The sequence below is a fragment of the Rhinatrema bivittatum genome, chromosome 2 (genome assembly GCF_901001135.1).
Source record: "Rhinatrema bivittatum chromosome 2, aRhiBiv1.1, whole genome shotgun sequence".
Lineage (NCBI taxonomy): Eukaryota > Metazoa > Chordata > Amphibia > Gymnophiona > Rhinatrematidae > Rhinatrema > Rhinatrema bivittatum.
This window is the reverse complement of record NC_042616.1, coordinates 411,824,257-411,846,505: the sequence shown is the minus strand read 5'-3', so window position 1 is coordinate 411,846,505 and position 22,249 is coordinate 411,824,257. Positions and strand designations below refer to the sequence as shown.

Here is a 22,249-nt window from a genome sequence, read left to right as displayed (position 1 = left end):
AAAGATGTGCCCAGTTTGGATGCACAGTTTTATGTGCTTGATATTACATCAGCCCCAGTGAGCGGACATGTCCCTGGGAGTGGGGGTGGGGAGCAGTGTACACTAATGCACCTGCAAGTACATATTTTTTTTAAGTATGAATGCACTTCCACCGCTCTCCAAAAAAAAACCATGCGTGACCATTAGGAAGGTGTAAATATGTGCGGGTAGTTTTGGTGGGATAATCTATCATAGGAAAATACATGCAAGAATACTTTAATGCAGGCAGTTACAAAATTATCTCCTATCGCTCTGTCTTTTCAGCAGGTACCTCTGTTAGTCTGTTTTTCTAATCTAGTGTCACTATGTCTCACAGGGTCCTAAGGGAGCAGTGGATTCGGGCCAAGTATGAACGGAAAGAGTTCAAGGAGCCAGGAAAACTGATGCTTTTTTCCAATGGTAAGAACGGGACAAAAAAGAGTCAGAGCTGCTGAGAGTGACAGCTCTGCAGATGCCCTTAGAGCACAGCTGGTGCAGTGGTGCAGGGGGTGTTCATACACCGCCAGATTCCTGATCCCACATCAGCAAGGCAGTGGTACAAGAGCAGCTCACCCTTCTGACACTAGCAAGCTCGGTCCTGTGAGCACTGCCAGCGACCGACCCTAGCTAACACTTCCAAATCCGCAGCCTGCAAAAGGGAAAGGGCACCAGGAAAAAGGTGCAAGCAGGAGCCAGCTCTCAATTCAGCAGGCAGGTGAAGGATGTGGTGAATAAGCAGAGGTTTCTCCCACACTCAGTGTCTAGCACGCCGAGGCCTATCAGGGAGAAATGTCTGCGGAGGCTCACTTTGTAAACTGCTTGACCTGCACTCTTAACTATGATAGACTGGGGCTGCAACAGATCGATGGGGCTGTGGTAAACCAATGCTCTCCTATGGTCCCCAAGGGAGTGGGGCTTCTGCCTTCCTTGCAGCCCATTCTCACAGCAGCCAAGAGAAGAAGAATGAGAAGGAGCAATAGGGAGAAAATCTGACTGAGGGATAGAGAGAGACACAGTTTGACAGAGACAGAATGCAAACAAAAGGGACAGAGAAAGTACATTTTGCTGTTAAATCACAGTGTCTTTAGTTTTACATCAGACCTGTTTTTTAGGCTATCCTGAGGCATCCCTTACCGGAGAATGCCTTCCCGAAGCAGTGTGCAGAAATCAGTCTGGCCACTAATGGGGAACTCGTGCTGCACCTGATCATGAATGAGCCAGGGCTCAGCCCTAAAGACTCAGCTCTACAGCAGCAGTAACTTTATTTTTTGCCCAGCACCATCGGTTTCTTCCTGCGCCTTTGGACTGCCAGCTTAAAATCAGAACTGGCCTCTGCTGGGCTTTGGCACAACGAGCCTTCATTTACAACTACTCTCCGGGATGTTCCCATTTCATATCCCTTCAGAACTCAGTCAGCCCAGCCATTGCAATGACAATTGGGCCGGGCACCCTTGACCCTTGGGCTGTGCACCAGGGCTCTTTCTGGAATTCTGCAGTCATGGCCCTTAAATCCTGACGCTTAGTTGTTGTCATTGCATGATGGCTGAGACTCCCTGCCCCCAGGGGAGGGGAGGGGGGTGGAGGTGGATGTGAGCACTCCCTCCATAACATCACCCGGCCTCAGCCGACCCAAGGAGTGGGAGCATCGACGCCTGCAGAAAATTTTCAGGGGCGGGAGAAGGGACATTAAACAAGAAGAGGAATGTACAAAAGAGAATCGCGGAAATAGTTATAAAAACAATTAGTCTTAAAAATCAAAGTGGGGGGGGAGGGGTAGGTGTAGCCCTCCTCCTGCGCAGGCATTGAAAAGGAAAGACATAAATCACAGACAGCCCGATACTGTAAAACCGCGGGAGAGCGGACGAACGCCCGCTCTCCCGGCGCACGCACCGGCCCTTGGCCGGTGCGTGCGCCGGGAGAGCCATATATTGAGGTGATTTGGCCATATATTGGCCAAATCACCTGCAGTGTTTCAAATCCTGGCCCCCATCAGCGACAGTGTTTGCCCACCGGTGCCGCTGATAATGGAATTTCACATCCCACCTCCCCCTCCCCCCAGGCAGCCAATGTGCCTGCTGTTTGGTGCTGCCAAAGCAACATTTGAAGCAGGCCCTGTCCACCAGAAGCACTTCCCAGCAGGCTCCCTGGCCACGGACTTCCATCTTAACCAGTCAGTCGTCCTGCCAATATTCTTTCCCAGGTCCCATTCGCACCAAGGTGAATGAGCACTGTACAGTTTAGACTGCAAGCAAACCTTAGTCTTCTCTCTGGAGCGGACAGAAGCCCATAGACAGTCCACCCAACTTTTTATTTCTTTTAATAAGAATAAGTTGGATGTTGCCGTTGCCAAACACACTATCTAATCGGCTAGCAGATTGCATCTCCTGTTATGCCCAGGTGGGACTGCATCTTGGGGGCCATGTCAAGGTTCATTCTGTCAGAGCCATGGCAGCATCGGTGGCCGTCTTGTGAGCAGTTCCCATGGAGGAGATCTGCAAGGCTGCGACATGGAGTTCTCGCCACACATTCACATCTCATTACTGTCTGGATAGAGATGGCCAACGCGACAGTAGCTTTGGCCAGTCTATGCTTCGGAATCTGTTTTGAGGTGTGGAACCCAACTCTCCGCCTAGGGCCCATTGTTTGGGTTCAGGGCTGCCTATCACTGTATTATGAACAGCACCTGGTTAGGTGTCTGTTGGTCCCTTTTTTGTGTTGGGGGCAGCCTGAAGCTATGTATTTATCCATATGTGAGGACTACCATCCTGCTTGTCCTCGGAAAAAGCAAGAGTTGCTTACCTGTAACAGGTGTTCTCCAAGGACAGCAGAATGTTAGTCCTCTCAAAACCTGCCCACCACCCTGCGGATATGGGTTTCTCCTATTTTTATTTCATTATAATTCTATGGTACAAGACTGGAGAGGGACCCCGCATGGACGCATGATATAGGGCATGCTGGGTATGCTCAGTGTGCTTAGTCAAAGTTCTAGAAACTTTGACATATGTTTTCCGCATCAGGACTCTACCTGATGATGTCACCCATGTGTGAGGACTAACATCCTGCTGTCCTTGGAGAACACCTGTTACAGGTAAGCAACTCTGCTTTCACTGGTCTTCTGGCATATGTAATTCAGTCATTGCCATAATACAAATTCTGCAGCTCGTCTGTTAACAAATACACCTCTACACGAACATATCAACCCCAGTTTTGCAAGCTCTGCACTAGTTTCCCATCACTTATCACATTTAATACAAATTAGCTACAACTGTTCCTACTCTAATTGTGTCTCTTCACCCTGTATCACTGCCTCATTGCATTGAAATTGTACACTCTCTACCGCTCAATGAGGTCTGTAAACCATTATCTGCTGGATTTTCCCTCTGCAAGATTGGCCTGCTTTGATGAAGCAGAGAACGCTTTTTTCTCGATGGCTGGTCCCACCCTCTGGCACTCTCTTCCCAGAGATATACAATCCATCACAGATCCTAAATTCTTTAGGGAAGTGCTAAAAAACTCATCTATTCCTGATGGCCTTTAATTCTGTCAGCTGAGTTATTGTAATTTTTACGACATGCCACAGTTGTTTTTTCTTTTTTAATATGTACAGTATATTTATATATGTTGTGTTTCTGTTTTTAGTCATATAACTATGGATGTTTTTACTATAGTCAGCCCTGAACTTTGGAAGGGCGGGTAAAATATCTTTAAAATAAATAAATAGGAGAGCTTGAAGTGGGGTAGTTGGGACAAGTGAGAGTGGATGTTTGGAAAAAGAGAACGTCAGTTTTTGTATGGTAGGAGGTGAGAGAGCAGAAAGGAGGTAGTAATGAGGTAAGGACAAGGGAATCAGATAGCTGTAGATTAGTGAGGGGGTGATGGAGGGCTGAGAGGTTGCAATGAAGGATAGAGTTGGGGAAGTGAATAGCAGGGCCAGGGAGATCTGGAGAGAGAGATGGAGGAGTGAAATCTAGGCAAGAGTGAATAGAGAGGCAGAGAAATGAAAGGAAAGGAAAAGATCAATATCAAAGCGATGTAGGAGAGGAAGATAAGCAAATAGGAGAAGAGAAAAAAAAAAAGAAACGTTTGGAGAAGAGGAATGCACTGAAGGCAGAAAAAATCAGGACCAACACAGTTAGAAAAAATAGAATGCCAAACAGCAAAGATAGAAAATAGTTTGGGCCTGATAGTCAATGAATATCCAGCTAGCTAAGTTAGCCGGATAATTTCATCTTATCCGGCTAACGTAGCTGGGATATTCAGTGGCACACCCAGATAAGTTTAAAGTTAGCTGGATAAGTTTATCCAGCTAACTGTAGCTCTAACTTATTTTGATAATTTAACTGGACAAGTGTGAATATTGCCACTTATCTGGTTAAGTAATGCCATCCTCATCCGTCCACTATCTGCCTACAAATTATTCAGATAGCCAGATAAGTGACTTATCCAGCTATGTAGTGGTCGCTGAACATAACCGGATTTTCAGCGGCTGCTAGAAGGCCAGATAAGTCCTACTTATCTGTGGGCTCATATGAGCAGAAGACCTGAGCTGGGAATCAAAACAGTCTCTCTCCCTCCCATCCCCCACTGAGCCCCCAAACTGGACTTACAAGATCTGTAAATTTGAGAGATTGAGATGGTACCCAACACATATCCTGGCTTATGAGTGAGGCTCATTCCTGTCACGTATGCACAAAACAAACCCATGTGGAGATACTAACTGAAGAAACAGGAGTATCATGTTACCTCCCCGAAATTAGCTCTGTTTAAAGAAACCCAACAAAATAGTTGGGTAAAGCTGAGACTTTAATAGGCTAATGAATGTATTCAGGTGCAAGTCTTAGGGGTTCCAAATATCTCTTCCCTACTCATCTAAGCTAATTTTCTTTGAAATCTTAGGCAATGGCCGTTGACCGTGATAAGTTCACCCACTATCCCATCCCCTCTGCCCAGTACCAGCTTAACCTCCAGAACAAAAGTGTTATCTTTTGAAACACAAAACCTCTTGTTGTAGGGACAAAGGAAGGGAACCTCTGGAAACGTGGACGAGACAACGGGCAATATCTGATCCGCAAGTTTGTTTTATCCGAGCGGGACGGGACTCTGAAGTACTATGTAAAGCAAGATGTGAGTGATACTGTTCAGCGCTGACTCTGTCCTGGGCATCTCCTGTCCTACTGCCTTCCAATATAAGAACCTGGGGTGGGCACCTTCTGTGGGTAACATGGAGACATTTCCATTCTTCACACTCTCAGTCCTCAAAGATCCTGGTAGCAGTCAGACATTTCCATTCCATGTACATTCAGCCCAGGGGACTCTCCCCCCCCCCCCCCCCAGAGCTATTGCGAGACCAGAGACCACTAAAATTACAAGTCTTCTTGTGCATTGTACTTGAATTAGAGTTCAACAAGTTCTCTCACTTTTCAGGCGAAAGAACCAAAAGTGTGCATTAAAGTCAATGCCCTAAATGCCACCCTGCAGCCTGAGAAAATTGGGAATCCGAATGGCCTGCAGCTCACCTACCTCAAGGATAACAAAACCAGGCACATATTCCTGTACCACGATCACGGGAAGGTAATTCAGAACCAATCCTAAACCAAGAACATATGCACAGCATTATTGCACTTAGTGCAAGATGCTGGTTAAGGAAAAGGGAGGGGAGTGGGAGCAGTGGCTGTGGGAAGGGGAGGGGTGAATGAGCGCTAGATGAGGGAAGAGGATGGCTTTGGGAGATCAGGCTGAGGGAAGGGGAGGAGTATGGGAGGGGTATGGGAGCTTAGGCTGAGGGAAAGTGAGGAGCATGGGAGCTCAGGCTGAGGGAAGGGGAGGGGCATGGGAGCTCAGGCTGAGGGAAGGGGAGGAGCATGGGAGCTCAGGCTGAGGGGAGGGGTATGGGAGCTCAGGCTGAGGGAAGGGGAGGGGTATGGGAGCTCAGGCTGAGGGAAGGGGAGGGGTATGGGAGCTGAGGGAAGGGGAGGGGCATGGGAGCTCAAGCTGAGGGAAGGGGAGGGGTATGGGAGCTCAGGCTGAGGGAAGGGGAGGGGTGTGGAAGCACTGGCTGTGAGAAGGGGAAGGGTATAGGAATGCTGGCTTTGAGGTAAGGTGTAAGAGCATTAGCTGTGAGAAGAGGAAATTTTTGGGTATGCAGAGCACTGGCTGTGAGGAAGGATATGGGTACGCTGGCTGTGGGAGAGGAAGGGTATGACAGCACTAACTGTGGGAGGGAGAACATGTGAGAGCACTAGCTGTTTAGGATATCACAGAAATGACTGTATTGTCCATTTTTTGGTGCTTTTCATGCAGAGCGATCTTACTTGGCACTAACACATTTTTCTTCCTATCTTGCATTATTAGGAGATTGTTGGCTGGTTCAATGCAATTCGTGCAGCCCAGTTTCACTACCTGAAGGTGGCATTTCCCATGGCCAGCAATGATGAGGTGAATCACCAGCAAGCACTGACCCTGGCTTCCAGAGCCTCAGAGCCTCTAGCAAAAAAAGTGCTGCACTGCTATACAACCATGTCCAGTATCAAAATCATGGACTCTTACAGATATAAATAGTGAAAGAGAGGAAGAAAAAAAAAACCATGCATGAAAAAAAAAAAACCCCACCCCTGGGGGAAAAAACTCCACTCTCTATAAATGAAACAAATGATAGCTCATGACTCTAAGTGACAGCCTGGTACAGCGTCAGCCACAAAAGGCGATCTAATGTCGGTGGGTTTAGGCTAGAACTCAAACTGGCCCCCCCATCATCAGTCAGTACACCACTGACAGCTCCTCATTCGTCAGCATTAAACCCAGGGACATCCTACAATCAGACTCCCCGCCATGCTGATAGTTATCTAGCACAAGTGAAGTAAAGCCAGAAAATCCTAACAAGAATCCAGGTGTGTGGAGGGCTTCACAGTTGTCCCCACATCAGCTGCACAGTGGAAGAATTGGGTTTTTTTGGGCTGGGGGTTGGGCGGGGGAGGGGGGTACAAATATGTTTAACATTATCCTTCGTTTTACAGATAAAATGCAGACTGACCCGGAATTTCCTGAGAGAAGGTTACATGGAAAAGACTGGCCCGAGGGTAATGTTACCCCCCACCCCCTCTTTGGGGGACCTCCCAGAATGCAGGGGCTCACTGTAGTCCCCGGGGGCCACTTCTGCTCCCAACTCTCTGTCTCCTCTCAGTTCACACCAGCACAGTTCACACCAGCACAGTTCACAGCAGGCCACCGAGGTTCGTTCCGGCAGGGAGAAGGATAAACCTGCGGGGGGCCCTAGGCTCATGGGGCGAGGACCCTACACAGTCTCTCACTTCCTTTAAAATCTCTGGATCCATAAATCGGAAATTCTCAATATTACTCTACCTGGGCCGGAGGTTCTCACACTTACGAAACAATTCTGTAAGGAGGAACAAACTGTTGGAGGAATTGGAGGAATTGTGGTAGTGTGTGTACGTGCTATCATATTTGGTGGCAATGCCCAAAATTAAATAATTATTAAAATCTCTGGATCCAAAGTACTCACACTTTGCTTGAGAGCACCCTTGACCCTGAAGAAAAACACTGGACACTCTGGCGGGGTGTTAAAAAAAAAATATTTACTGCAACCAAAAATACTTAAAAGTCCAATTCACAACAAAAATCCTCCAGCTAATCTCACAAAAATAAACAGCCTAAATGTGCCTTGTTTCTCAGTTTTAATAGCTGAGGAAGTGTCCCTTTGGATGGCAGGCACTAGGAAAAGACCCAACTTTCCTGGGTGATAGAGCTCCTAACAGGGCTGGGATCTCCTTTATCTTTCTAAGATGGTAAAAGCTTGGACCTCTGTTGGTAGAAAGACCCAAAAAGTGTTCAAAATCCGAAAGTCTTTCTTCCTTTTTCTGTGGGCAAGAGCTGGAGGCAAACAATTCCTCTCAAAGCAATTGGAACAAAACTCTGCAAAAACTGCTTCTCTCTGTCAGGTCACTGCCGCCCCTTCTTTAACTGAGCAAATGGAGTCACAAAGCCGTCCTGACCTCCCAAAGCAGGGCTAACAGACCTGCTCAGGCAGGAGCAGGAGGATCCCAAAAAGCAAACTCGCAGGAAAAAACACAAAATAGCTCTTCTCAAAATTCCTTTCAACTTCTCCTCCACTCTGCACAGACACCTCTTTCCAGAACGTGGGGTACCGGATGAGGAAAAAATGCGTCTTCCCTGGAACCAGGCTGGGTGCCCAGAACTGGGAGAAACTGCAACACTCTCTTTGCTTCTCCACAGTCCACAACAAAAATCTAATACTTCAATACTTCTTTACCTGGTATCAGGCTGGGGGCCCAACAATGGGGAGCAATCCACAGCAACTCAAAAGACAAGAAACTAAATACTTTAAGCCACACCAACCCAGGTGCAGAGACACCAGTCCAGACAAGTGCCTGGAGGTGCCTGCAGGGATGGCCTGCAAACTCTCTCTCTCTCTTTAAACTATCTCTAGCTTACTAGGTAGTAAGCTAGGAACAATTTAGGTAGTGGAGACCTAGGGGCTCTACAGTTAAGAAGGAGCAAGACTGGAACTGAGGAAGGATTCTTCCCCAAACATCTGTGTAAGCATTCTCTGCCTTGTCCTGTCAGTACAAGAAGAGAAACCAGCTCCCCTACCATTGATTCAGGGAATGTTGGTGTGTGGAACCATGAAATATAACGGCAGAGAAAAATCCCAAGGCCCATCTAGTCTGCCCATTTTCCTTTCAGATGTAATGGCACGGATCCCAGTTGGTCTCAGGCTTTTATTTTACTTCTTCACAACTAGGAATCCTCAGTGCTTATCCCAGGCTTTCTTGAATTCTGTTACTATTTTTGCTTCCACCACCTCAATTGGAAGCCGATGTTATGCATCCACCACCCTTTCTGTGAAGAAACATTTTCTAATATTAATCCTGATTCTACCCCCTTTATTCATCACATAATGGCCTCTTGTTCTAGAACTTTCTTAGAAGTGCCAAAATGGGGGGGGGAGGGGCAGAAGTTAAAAGTAGATGCAGATGGTGTGCAGTAAAATGGCTACCATGTGTACATCTTGCCAGTGGCCACCCTTGCCTTCCCTTTCCCAATTAAACAGCAGAATTCATGGTTTGTTGTTTGAAGTGCGAGGGGAGTCTGTACTGTAAAATGATTAAAGGCAGGGACTCCTACAAGGGGACGCCCAGGATTTATTGCAGTCATGCAGGTGATATCATTGCCGCTCTGTCTCCTCTTTTTCCTCTACAGCAAACCGAGGGTTTTAAGAAGCGTTGGTTTACCTTGGATCACCGACGACTGATGTACTTCAAAGATCCTTTGGTGAGTGGTGCGTCCTTTGATTTTCATCTTTGGTGCACAGGCTGAAATCAGGATTATATTCTCTAGGGAAGGGCAAGGCAGCTATGTCCTGACTCACAATCTGGATGTGAATCAGCTGAAGCCTTGATGTGGTAGAAAAGAGAGGTTTTGAATTTGGAAGAGATTTTGCAGGGTTGTCATTAGCATCAGGCAAATGGGGCCCCGTGCTCTGAGTCTCAGAGGTGGCTGCTGCTTTTTTTTTCTATCCCCCAACATCCTTCCTGCAGGTAACTCTCCACCGTCCTACTGTAGCCTCTGATTCGCGCACAGCTCCAAGTCCCTATCTCTCGCACAGATGCAGAAAAAGAACGCAGGAGAGGCGCGTGTAGCAGCAGAAGCTTTGTCTGCTTGCCATGCCATCTCCTCCTTTCCCTTTGCTGCCGCAGCACCTGTCTTTGCTTCCATATGCGGCGGCTGCCACTGCCTTTGCCTCCCCTTCCCCCACCTCCATTTGCTGCTGCTGCCGGGTGGGTGGAGAGAGCACTGCCTTTTTCCACTCCTGGCTTGCGCCCATCGACATTCTCACTGGGCTGGCCAGCCCAAAGGAGAGAACTGCCACTGTTAAGGAGGAGGGAGGCATTGCTGTCTGGGAGCCAGGAAGAGGAGGAAATGGGGAGTTCCCTGTACGTACCAGGATCAGTCCAGACGGTGGGTTATGTCCCCCTGTCCAGCAGATGGAGTCAGACCAGAACTTCCGAGGGAGGTGCCACATAAGCCCCCATCCCCGCTATCCCTCTTCAGTATTTGTTCCCGTAATGCCTGGGCCCGCTCCGGCCGTAGGAAAACCTTGCCCTCCGACGTGTCGAATCTCGCTCCCAGAAACTCCAATGACTGGGACGGGGTGAGACTGCTCTTGGCGAAGTTGATGATCCACCCAAGGGATTGTAGCAGCTGCAGCACTCTGTCGACCGCCCGACAACCCTGGCTGACCAACCAGGAAAGAAAAGCAAGAATTATTGAACAAAGTAAGACAGAAAGTCAAAGTCCTGGGGAACTGCTGTTCCCCTGCTCCTAATCTGCTGGAGTCAGAACGATACTCAAGAGGGATAGCGGGGATGGGGGCTTATGTGGCTCCTCCCTCGGAAGTTCTGGTCTGACTCCATCTGCTGGACGGGGGACATAACCCACCATCTGGACTGATCCATGGTACTACAGGAACGAAAATTAGCAGGTGAGGAATAATTTTCTTTTCTGAAAATGCTCCTGCTGGTGTGCAGGGAGAAGAGGGCACGATAGGCAAAAGGTGTGGGGAAGAGAGAGTGGGGATGCTAGGAAGATTGGCCAGGGAAGGTGGGCTGAGGGTAGGGAGTCATGGAGATCATGGAGGCTCAGGGGATCATGGAGATATTAGAAAGAGGGTGAGGAGGGAGGAGAGTGGAGTCATGGATGGTGAGCAGAGGGAGGGGATCAAGTAGAGGGTGGGGACAGAGTGAGATCAGAGGGATGGTAAGCAGAAGGAGGGGTCAGGAGAGGGTGGGGGAAGAGTGAGGGAGGGAAGGGTCTCGGGGATGGTGGGGAGAGGAGGAAGGCAGAGCAGGGTAGTCAGGGAGGTGCTGGACAGAGGGTGGGGTTCTTCTGGGGTGAGGGGAGGAGGCACCTTTGGCTGTAGCCCAGGCTTAAGATTGGCCGCATCTGGAGAGCTAAAGTTAGGGGCAGGGGACAGCAATGTTGGGAAGTGGTGATATGTTTATTTTTCTACTGTTTCACTGTAGAATCAGGCTTGTGATTTCCAATTTAGTTTTTGTTTGCATTTTCTGTTTCTAATTTGTTTTTCCTTATTTTGTATTTAGTGAAGGTTTGTCTGTGTTCTGCATGTGTGATCAAGGTTAGGGATTCTGCTAGTGTATAGTTTCTGTGTGGGGGTCTACAGCAGTCTAGCCTGTTCTGTTTTCAATAGGAAGTGTATTGGCCTTCTAGGGCCTGATGTAAAATTTGCAGTGCTGCCTTTTCGTAGGTAGGGTTGTGACTGAGTGCTGGAAGATAATGCTGTTTTGGTGTGGCAGATTTGAATTTTAGGGTAAACAGTATTTTGGCAGGCTCTGATAGCTCAGTGATGTATATGAAGGTGCAGGCACACATTTCAGGCACACACAAAGGGGCGCACAAAGTGGCAAGCTTCTTTGTTGTGCTCTTTCATGCGCACGCCAAGGGCACATGCCTACCGGTGCAAGCACCTTCGGCCAGGATTTTGCGGTCTCGGCGGTATTGGTGGAGAGGCAGATGTTGATTGCTGGGTGGGACTAGGCCGCCTGGTGCCGGTGTCCTCCTCCCTCACCTGTGTGTGTGTGGGGGGGGGGGGGGGGGAGGGAGTGCCCCTCTTCTAGCTCCTGCCGGTGCCTGCCGCTATCTTGCTGGTTTGGGGGAAAGGTGCTGTGGTAGCTGGGATATGCTCAGATTTGTGTTTTTCACATGATCCTTTTGGGTGGGGAGTCTTAAATAACTAGTACTGCTTTTGTAGAAAGGAAAAGAAAAAAAGAGATGTCACATCTGTTAAATTGATGTTGGCATGTTAAATGTATGCTGCACTATGCATTGACTCAGCAGTACTTGTTGTAGAAGTTGTGGAAAGGGACCACCATAACACCTGTGCAAGGCTACTGAAAATTATTATATGCCTCTAATGCCATGGGCCATAGATAATCATATGTCAACATTCTCCACAATGAATTTTCATGCTACAGTATTGTGTTAAATGTAATTTTTTTTTTGGCAATTTTTTTGTTTTGCAATTAAAAGTTCAAAAGGAATTATTTCCCTTCTACAAGTCCATGCCTGATGTGATGTCATGTTTCAATTATTGCGTTAGGGGCATATTGGGTCTCCTTTTTACACTTGCTGCTTAATATCACCACTGTTTTGGTGTCTGCAAACAAAAATGGGAGTAAGAGGCTATATGTCCACCATGTACAACATCTATCATTTCAGTAACAATTATCATTGATAACAAGTTTCTTTCCTAGTTATGTTTATTCCAAGTTATTCTCCTCCTTGTTCTTTGTAAGACATATTATTGTCATTATTTATTGCCTGCTAGAATGTAAACCGGAGTGATAAGTAACTCTGTTACCTGAACCTCTGTATAAAAAAGTAAATAAATAAATGTACAACATCTATCATTTCAGTAACAATTATCATTGATAACAAGCTCCATTCAATTTTGCCATTCACTCCAAATGAGAGAAATAATCTTCTGTCTTATGAAAGTTTTCATCCTCATGTAAAAGAAATCTTCCTGTGGGAAGATTTTTTTATGCTTGTGTGATTATGCTCGGACCTATCAGAATTTAAGATTCAGTCTAAAATTATGGCTGAACGGTTTTTAGTACCCTTCAGCATGTGTTAAACAAGTCTATTGTCTTGCATTAAATGCAATCATGACATATTAATGTTGCCAAGAGTTAAGATGATGTCTGGTCAACAAACTTGTGTATTAAGACATATGGTGCTATCATCTCAGATTCGCTCTGCCTTTCCACAATACTGGCAAATTTTGAGGGGTCATTCTGTATGGAGTTTTCCACCCCATTTTGCTCTCTCACATGGTAAAAATATTGAGGAACAAATTATAAGGATCTTTCATGGAATTAAGGGAACGTTAGGATGAATTTGATGGATGCATACCCTTATGAGAATTGTTCTATGTGTCCTTTAAGCTTGAATCAAGACTATATATTTATATACATCCATAGGTGAAGTTATTAATGTGAAATAGAGTATTGCAAATCCGCACACACAGTTTATTTAATCCAATGCCCTTGTAAACTGTATTATTTATTTATTTATTTATTTATTTATTTAGAATTCTTATATACCGACATTCTTGTATAATTAACAAATCATATCGGTTTACAATACAACAGAACAATAGCGGCTAAGGCATTACATTAAAACAAAGCTTCTAATAGAATATATAGAACAACATAACAATAGCAGCTAAGGCGTTACATTAAAACATAGCGTCTAATAGAGTATAAATATGAGAACAAGTGAACAATTCAAATAGAGCGTAAAGGGGACCCTGAAGGACATAGGAGAGATCTTAGATCCCAATTATGTTCTGTTATGTCTGTTATGTTATATAGGAAAAACCAAGTGCATGCTCTGGATTAGATTGGTAGAGTATAAAAGCTGCTTGCGGACATTGCGACAAGAAGCCCCTTTAGTTTCTCATTTTATGTGACATGGCCATGCTTTTAATGACATCAAGTCGGTTATTTGTGATCAAGTGAAGCTTGATTGGCAAGGAGGGGATAGGAAGGGTACAGTAAATAAGAAAGACAAGAATGGATTTTCTGAGTGGGATCAGTACATCCCCAAGGTTTGAATGCTGACTGAGAATGAGTGGCATATTTTATTTTGACAGTTGGAGAGTATTCAGTTCAGCCGAGATAATGCCAGAGTGGTTTTATTATAACACAGATATACTGCATTTAAAAATGGATGGGAGCAACCAAAAAATATGATTTAAAAATGATTTGTAACAGTTGAAGAATACGTTTTGAATTGAACAAGCTGTTCAAGGATATCTGCCGAGGCAGAAACAATAGTGCATTAGAATGTGCAATAGGCAATGGGATTTATCCTCTGGAAAAAAAATACTGGAGCTAAGTGCCTGAGGCCCTTAGATTGTTAGCCCTCTGGGGAAAAGGAATACCTAATGTACCTTGCCTTGAGCTACCAATGAAAAGGCATGAGCAAAATAAATAATAAATATTCCATTGTAGAGGCCAGTTCTGATTCAGCTGGAGGTCCAATTCAGCAAGAGGAAACTGCCCAGACAAAAAAAATACATTGGGGGTCAATATTCAAAGCCATTTAGCCTGATAACTCACAAGTTATCCAGCTAAAATCTAGCTGGATGATAAAAAGAGGCATTCCAGTGGTGTCCCTTAGTTATCCAGCTAACTTAGCTGATTTTCATCTGCATCTGGCTAAGTTGCCAGATAACTTTAGGCCTGCCTCAGAGTAGGTCTGACTTATCTGGCCTCATGTGGCTGGATAACTTTAGACCTTACCAGCTATATTCAAATATAGCTGGTTAAGTGGCCATGCTATCTTTTAAAAAACGCCTAGCAGCCCGAATCAAAGTCCCACTCCCCACCCAAGCTGGAAAAAAAGGCCGTGTTGGGCCAAGCCTCCACCACCTCCCAAAGCCATCTGATAGAATTTTATCAGAAGGCTTGGGTTCATAGGAAGAGGAATGGTCAGCAGACAAAACGGAGATGATATTGCCTCCGTATGTCTTTGGTGAGACCTCATTGGGAATATTGTATACAGTTCTGGAGAAATCACCTTCAAAAGGATATAAACCAGTTGGAGAATGTCCAGATAGTGGCTACTAAAATGGTCAGTGAACTTCGTTTTAAAGAATATAGGGGATAAATTAAAAGATCTAAATATGCATACCCTAGAGGAAAAGCAAGATAGTGGAGATATGATAGAAGCATTTAAATATCTCAAAGGCTTCCATGCACAGGAGGCAAGCCTCTGTCCACGGAAAGAAGTCTCTAGAACAAGGAGTCATGGGATGAGGGTGAAAGCAGGTAAACTCAGGAGTAATCTAAGGAAATATTTCTCTACAGAGAGGATAGTGGATACATGGAACCACCTCCCATGGAGATGGTGGAGAAAAGAGCAGTATCTGAATTCAAGAAAGCATAAACATAGAGGATCTCTGAAGGAGTGGTAGGAATTGTAAAGCTGAATAGAAGGTTTGGAGATTGGATAGGCTATACGGTCTTGTTCTGGCATCATGTTTCAATGTTTTTATGTTAGTGTAAGGAGTCCCAGGACGACCTTCCCCCACTCACTCCTTGATTCCATCGAAATTGCCAAGAATCAGGTCTTGTGTGCCTCCTCCCCAACCCACAAACCCTCCTGATATCTTTTTAATTCTCCTTCTTCTGCTGGGTTCCTCATATCAGGCAAAATGTACTACCCTACCATACACTACCGATGAAAGTGAGACTACAAACTGATTTTAAGAAGTTCATGCGGGATTTAAAAACCTGGCTGTTCGACAAGACATACACAGAGGGAAGATGAGATAGCATCTGTTTTACTGTCAATTTCTTTTAACTCCAGTACTTATTTATTTCTTTTAGCTTTTACTTATTTATTCCTTTAGCTTTTATCTTTTACTATTTACTTTTATTATTATTATTTTAAATGCCAACTGATTATTAGCATTGTTTTTTTTACCTTAATGTATTTTACAATTTGTAAACCATATTGATGGAAGACGGTATAGAAAATGTGATAAATAAAACAAATAAATAAATAAATAAATACCCTGATGGAGCAGAGACATCAGTTTGTTTGCAGAAGGCAAATAAAGACTTTCAGGCTTACCTAGCACATTACTGTTTAGTAAGCTTTCAGTCTGTTTACGTTTATCATGAGTGTTTGCACTGCTTTTAGGATACATTGCACTTGTGATAAGATTCTATCAGAAGGGTTTGGGGGGAGGCTCAGCCCGGCAGGGCCCTTGTTTTGCAGCTTGGGTGGGGAGTTGATTCAGGTCACTAGGCTCCCAATGTTGTTTGTTTTTTAAAGTTAGCATAGCCACTTAGGGGGTCATTTTCCAAGGAGTTACCGCGGGAGATAAATTCTCTTGTGAAGATTTGATGACCTTCGGAGTGAGGAAACTCACTCCAAGATGAGATTTGGGCAACGTTCTCTCAACCTAGCTTGATGGACACTCTACCTGGGCAACAACAAGCTAGGTTGAGAGAACGTTGCCCAAATCTCTTCTTGGAGTGAGTTTCCTCACTCCGAAGGTCATCAAATCTTCACAAGGGACCACTGTTCTGTTCGTACGTCTCATGTTGAATGTGACCGTGGCCCCCAACCCCCTACGCTCATACCTAATCCCCACCTCGAGTTACTAGGTGGGCCTCCCATGGGGATACTAATACCTGTCTAGGGAGTAGGATCTATAGCAAGGCTCCCTCTCCCTCTCCCTCTCTCTCTCTGCGATATTGGTAAATGAGGCCCTTAACCAGCTATATCTATAGATATCTAGCCACACAAGGCCAGATAACTTCAAATCTAACCAGTGATATTCCAAAAATGGCTGGTTAAGTTTAAAGTTATTCAGCTCCTTTAACTAGATAACATTAAACAGAGAAATTCAACGAGACATTTATCCCATTGAATATCCAGCTAACTTTAATCAGATAACGCATCCACTTGCTGGCTTACTGAATATTGGCCTCATTATAAACAAAACTATATTTGTAATAAGAAAAATTGTTCAGTAAAAACTCTATCAAATAGAGAAATAAATATTTATAATGCTATTAAATTTTTAACGATGTGCCTACAACACATCAGTTTGCATAGAGAGTTGGCAAGTTTATTATTTTTTGGCTTATCTCTTTTTTGTCTAAGTATATGGGAACACCACCTCCCAAGAGTCATCTTATTAATTTGTTTATGACTTGCTATTGTACACTGTCTGCATGAAGATACAGTCGAAGACGGCTGAACTCGACAGAATGTGTCTGCTTTTGGTCCTAAGCTATCTTGTTGCTATGAGGTAAATTTGTTGGATGGGTAGTTTTTATTTGTACCCCTCCCCTCTCTTTTCCCTGGCACAGGATGCATTTGCCAAGGGCGAGGTTTTCCTGGGCAGCAGTGACCATGGCTATGATGTAAAGCGAGGTCTGCCCCCTGGCACCCAGGGCAACGCCACCTGGCACTATGGCATCACCATAGTTACCCCGGAGCGCAGCTACCTCTTCACCTGTGAGAATGAGAGTGACCAGCAGGGCTGGATCACCACCTTCCGGAAGATCATCAGCCAGTCCATGACACCTCAGGACTGCACAGGTAGGCTTTCATGCACTGCTTCCACTCTCCCTTCCAGGAAAGGAGGCAGATTTAGCATCATTCTCATTTTTCTAAATATTATTTTTTTCTGGGTGTTAAGATAAAAGGGACTTTTAACCCACCAATGTATTCGTCTTGTCACATGGAAGCATACCAATAGAAGGAAACCAATGTCCCTTGAACTGTATAATTGTGTAACACATAGAGCCAGAGGTACTAAGCATTTTTGCCATAGACACAAAATAGGGGAAACCCTTTAGAACAGGGGTTCTCAATTCAGTCCTCTGGACCCACCTGGCCAGTCAAGTTTTTAGGATGTCTACAATGAATGTGCATGAGCGAGATCGGCATGAACTGCTAGAGCACTCCACTGACTGAGACATTCCTAGGAAATTGACTGGACAAGAGATGGAGGAGATAACCGAAGGTGATATTGCCTCTTCAGAAGGGTATAATACCTCAGTGAAGAAGCTGTTCAGGAGAGGGGAGCTGGTGACCCTTCATTCTGGGGCATGATCTCCTGCACATTTTGGATAAACAATGAGAGGCAGTAATCTGTAGCGAGATCCCATATTCCTGGATGCTCTTAGCCCTCCCCCCCCCTTCCCCACAGGTAACAGTCTCCCCCCCCCCCCTTAAACAGGGATTTGCAGCTCCTGGATGGATTCACGGCTGGTGAGATAAGTAATGCAAGGCACTCCTTCAGTTAGATCTCCCATGTGGCCTGGCTCGGGCTAGTTCAACACAGTGTTTATACCCATGCTTCTCAGGAGTCCCCCCACAGAGTGATGGCCATTGCAATCTCAGCCTTTTTCTACAATTTTATCCTCTCTAAGCCATAACTCTCCTTTGGCATAATCCTTGAAGTTTAGGGTTTAAAGATCAGAGGCTGACTAGGAGTGTTTATTGGAAGCTTTTCTTCCTCCTTTCACCCCCCCCCCCCCCCCCCAACCCAAATTCCAGTTCTGGTCGGGGCAATTTCAGAAGCTACAATCTGCTCAGGCAACTCTCTCCCTTCCTCGGGTAGGTAATCCAGGATAATGAGTTTGGCTAGGATGGAGCTATCCTTGTTGCAGGCTGTTATGTGCTTGGCACGCCCCTTCACAGTGACTCCTGGAGTCTTCTTCCCTGGGTGGTCGGACACCACTCAGGGATTTCCCTGTCGCCCTCAGTGTAGGCACTGAGGGACTTGTGCTAACCCTGATCCCATACCTGCTGGCCTTTACTGCCCCATACCTGCTGGTCAAGATGTAGTAAAGGCCTCCCTATGCAGGGACAGTCTCTAGTTCTCCTTTTAATCAGATGTTTGACTACTCATGCCATGTAAGAGTAGGAAAGTCATTTGGCTGCAGCCAGAGTTATGCAGATTTTTATCTTGAATGGCAATTAGTCCTTCCTATCTCTCGAGTATAGGGAAGCCTCTCGTATCCAAAGAAGAAATTATTCTTATGGTGTTGAACTTCAAGAGCTGTAGGCCTTGCATTTAGTGTCCAGATCTCTCACTTCTATGTCCACTCCAAATTTGGTCTGTTCTGCAAAACCTAAGCTCCGGGGCAATGGACTTGAATGTAGTACCTTTGGTGCAGACCCACATGTGTTTCTCTTGTTCCACACTCCTCTCAGGGTACTATCCAGTAGTCAAGTGTTTGCAAGATTTACTTTCCCTCTCTCTTGGGAGGTTAGAAGGAGCCTGAGCATGTGTCTTTTCATAGTTGTCTCCTGCAGGAAATGGCTTTGGAGTTTCCTTCATGGTTATTTTGCATCACAGACATAAGCCTTATATGTTAGAGAGGGGAATAATGATCCAGGGCATCTGAATCAGGGAAGGAGTCCTAATGGAGAACCAATGGGTCCATGTCTAGGCTGAAGGTCAAAGCCAGCATCTAGCATTCCAGAAATCCTGGTCTCTGCCTTGAGAGAAGGTGACCTAGGTGGTAGTTATCAATGTAACATCATTAGCTGATGTGAACAAGATGAGGGAATCTAGTAGTCCTCAGGTACCCTGGAAAGAGATTCAGATTTGGTCTGGGACAGAGTTTCTTTGCAGGACCTAGCAGCAGTTCACATGGCTGACACAGTCAACATACAGATGAATATTTTCAGCTGATACTCTTGAGACCCCAAAGTGAAAGGACTTGCAGAAGTGGCCATTGCCTTACTAGGGGTTAATTAGGGCACCTCAAGTAGATCTCAGATCAGCCCAGCAAAGCTCCAAGACAAGCAAATTCTTTCATTGAAATAGGAAAGCAGGAGCCTGGTTATTTGGATATCCTGAATCATGATCTGCATCCAGTCTTCTACATGTCTTCCTGTTGGGAGCCTGGATATTCCCTGGCCTGAGTTGTGAAAGTACAAATAGGGGTGCTCTTTCACCCTTTCCACCAGTCAGAGGATTCCTCCCTAAAAGATCCTTTTCATTCTCTTTTACAGCTTTGGTTATTGAGAGAATCAGGCTACATAGTGAGGATACTTAGTATCGGGGATTGCAGCCTTCTGTGGTACAAAAGAGGACCATGTAGTGAACCTGACAGAGTTTGGAGCCTCTGCAAGGTCAGTTTACAGAGGAACAGTTTTCACTTTGAGGGATTGATTCCTTCAATCTTATCCTTCCACCAGAGGAGACTGACATGAAGGCATAACCCACAAATCTTGCAGAGGGCAGAGACCTATTCTCGTTGTTGCAAGGAATACAGTCATAGAAACTTTCTCACTACTTTCTCAGATGGGATACTTTCTTCTGTGCAGTCAAGAATTTAAGTCCTCTGCTGTGGGAAGTCTCCTTGATTTAGAATCTAACTTAGTTTTGAAAGAATCTGATCTCCTTCCTCTCAAGTCTCTTACAATAATGTCTTTTTGAGTCATGTTGTTGATGTTGGTCTTCCTGATGGCCTTTGGTAATTTTAAAGGAAAGGGTATCTCTGTATCCAATATATTCTCTCTTCTAAGGATAGTGATTCATTTCTGTCAGAATCTAGCTTTTGTCTCTTATAACAGTGGGAAAGTCAGGCAATGTAGGCTAGGACGGGAATGGCCATTCCTAAGTCCTTGTAGTTCACTTTTGAAATGTTTGTAGGTGATCAGCTTCTTCTTGGATAGGTCTTTGATGTATTCTATTAAAGCACAGTGGTTTCTAAGGCATTGATTTCAGGAGGAATCAAGGAGATGAATGCTTCAGCTTGCTCCAGCAAAAGTTTGCACACTTGATGAGGGAGTAGGACTCTTATGCAGAAACAGAAACTGTCTTTCTAGAGGATAATGGCAGGGCAGCACCCCTGTCTCCATTACATCCCTGCTCTAAGCACTTCATTGTAGATTTGTAGGTCAGAAGAGGCTACATTTTGATGTAGAAGTCTTGAGGGCTATCATGGATTCATCTTGCCTGGTCTGGGTGGAGTTTGGGTATATCCCACTTGTCTGGACTGATCTGGCATGAAATTCTTCTAAAGGGACATCACTCCACGCAAGAATTATATCAAAATTATCTTTGGTTTGATAAGGGTTTAAAAGATCTTGAGGGATCAAACATTCTAACTGATTTCCTGTCTCCTCCAATTTCACCCCCCAACCCCCAGTTAGGACAGAAGGAGGGTAGGGGGAGCATCAGAAAGATAGGATTTCCTGAAGGCTGTTTACAAGGGGAGGTGCTGGAGCAGAAGCAGAGAGAGAGAGCTGAGAGTGAAAGCAGGCACCCTGTAGCTTTCTTCAAAGGATTGAATTAAGAGGTGGGAAAACTTTCATGAATATTGATTCTGCGGCAGTTGTCAGTAATAATGCAGCAACAAGCTAAATATATGTTTCTTCTGTGCACAATCGTAGGAACATAGGGGCGCTGACTATAATGAGAAAAACACAGGCCAGTATATTGTGTAACCATGTAAAAAGCGTCTGCATGGCAGGACAAGAAGCAAACAGTTTTTATATTTTGTCAACTCACCATCACACAATGATACCATCCTACAAAGATGGACTTTCTGGCTGACATTCACTACCATGGACTTCAGTATCATCATCCCATTACGGATTCACAGAACGTTAGGGCTTGGGAGACTTCACAAGATTATCTATTCTGTGCCAACCTCCTTGGGGAGTAGAGAGAGTCCCAGCCATTGTTCAACAGTGACGCCTAGTGGCCAAATTCAGAACCCATGATTGTAGGCTTCTGCAAGGAGCCCTGGCATATGGCCCCCAGCCGAGGATAGTCACAGTAATGACTGGGCTAAATTGAGTTGGGAGGGGGTATAAAATAGGGGAAAGATCCCTGAGTAGCTACAAATCCCAGCCCAGGTTTTGAATGACCTGCCATGCTCAGTGCCCTCTTGTGCTTTCCTGACTTATTTTGCAGCCTTTAGGCCTTCTAGGTTAGCCTAGCCAGCCTTGTGCCCTGTTGGGCCTTCCTGTTTATGGTTGCCTTTTCTGTCTTGTCCTTGTCTAGTCCTGTCCTTTTCTAGTTCTTGTCCTGTCCTGTCCAGTCCTTGTCGAATATCATAAGCCCTGCCCTTGTCTTTTGGTCCTAGCTTGCCCTTGATCCCAATCCTTGTTCCAGCTTCCAGCCTAATCCATGTCCCAGCTCTCAGTCTGTACTGTGTTCTAGCCCTGCCTATATCCAACTCCTGCCCGCCCTTAACATCATCCTTGCCTCCAGCCCTGCCTGTACCCAGCTCCCAGCCTGTGCCTGAATCCAGCACCAGATATGATATTCCCCAGAAGACAAGTCCTACCAGTCCCCAGATTAATGGGCTCAACCTGTGGGGGACGGGGCTGGTTAGCCAGAAGACCATTTCTAGTACTGCCCTGCAGTGCTGTGCCGCTTCTGTGGGACTGATTCCTGACTCCAGCTAGCCAAACCGTGATACATCACACTTATATTTTATTTTATTGATATTACATTTGATATAACAGCTCAAATGTAATTACTTACTAGGTGGTAAACAATTATAAATATCTAAAAAAAAAAAATACTCCCACCCAATATAACTATAAAACACTCCCTCTCAATCTACCTCATATGGTCAAAACAGAATTATGCATAAACATAAAATCACCCCCCTTT

The 22,249-nt window shown here is 45.3% G+C and overlaps 1 protein-coding gene across 3 annotated transcripts in view; it reads left to right on the top strand.

The window, feature by feature from the left end:
* The window catches only part of LOC115084802 (arf-GAP with dual PH domain-containing protein 1-like), a 66,839-nt gene that overhangs the window by 32,887 nt on the left and 11,703 nt on the right, over positions 1-22,249 (top strand). For 2 of the 3 annotated variants that reach the window (XM_029590105.1, XM_029590104.1), the window contains exons 4-10: positions 356-438; positions 5,030-5,142; positions 5,443-5,589; positions 6,370-6,453; positions 7,032-7,094; positions 9,256-9,327; positions 16,968-17,199. In XM_029590105.1, coding sequence (XP_029445965.1) covers positions 356-438; positions 5,030-5,142; positions 5,443-5,589; positions 6,370-6,453; positions 7,032-7,094; positions 9,256-9,327; positions 16,968-17,199 — 794 coding nt within the window. The remainder of the gene's footprint in view (positions 1-355; positions 439-5,029; positions 5,143-5,442; positions 5,590-6,369; positions 6,454-7,031; positions 7,095-9,255; positions 9,328-16,967; positions 17,200-22,249) is intronic. The other variant, XM_029590106.1, reaches the window with a different exon arrangement.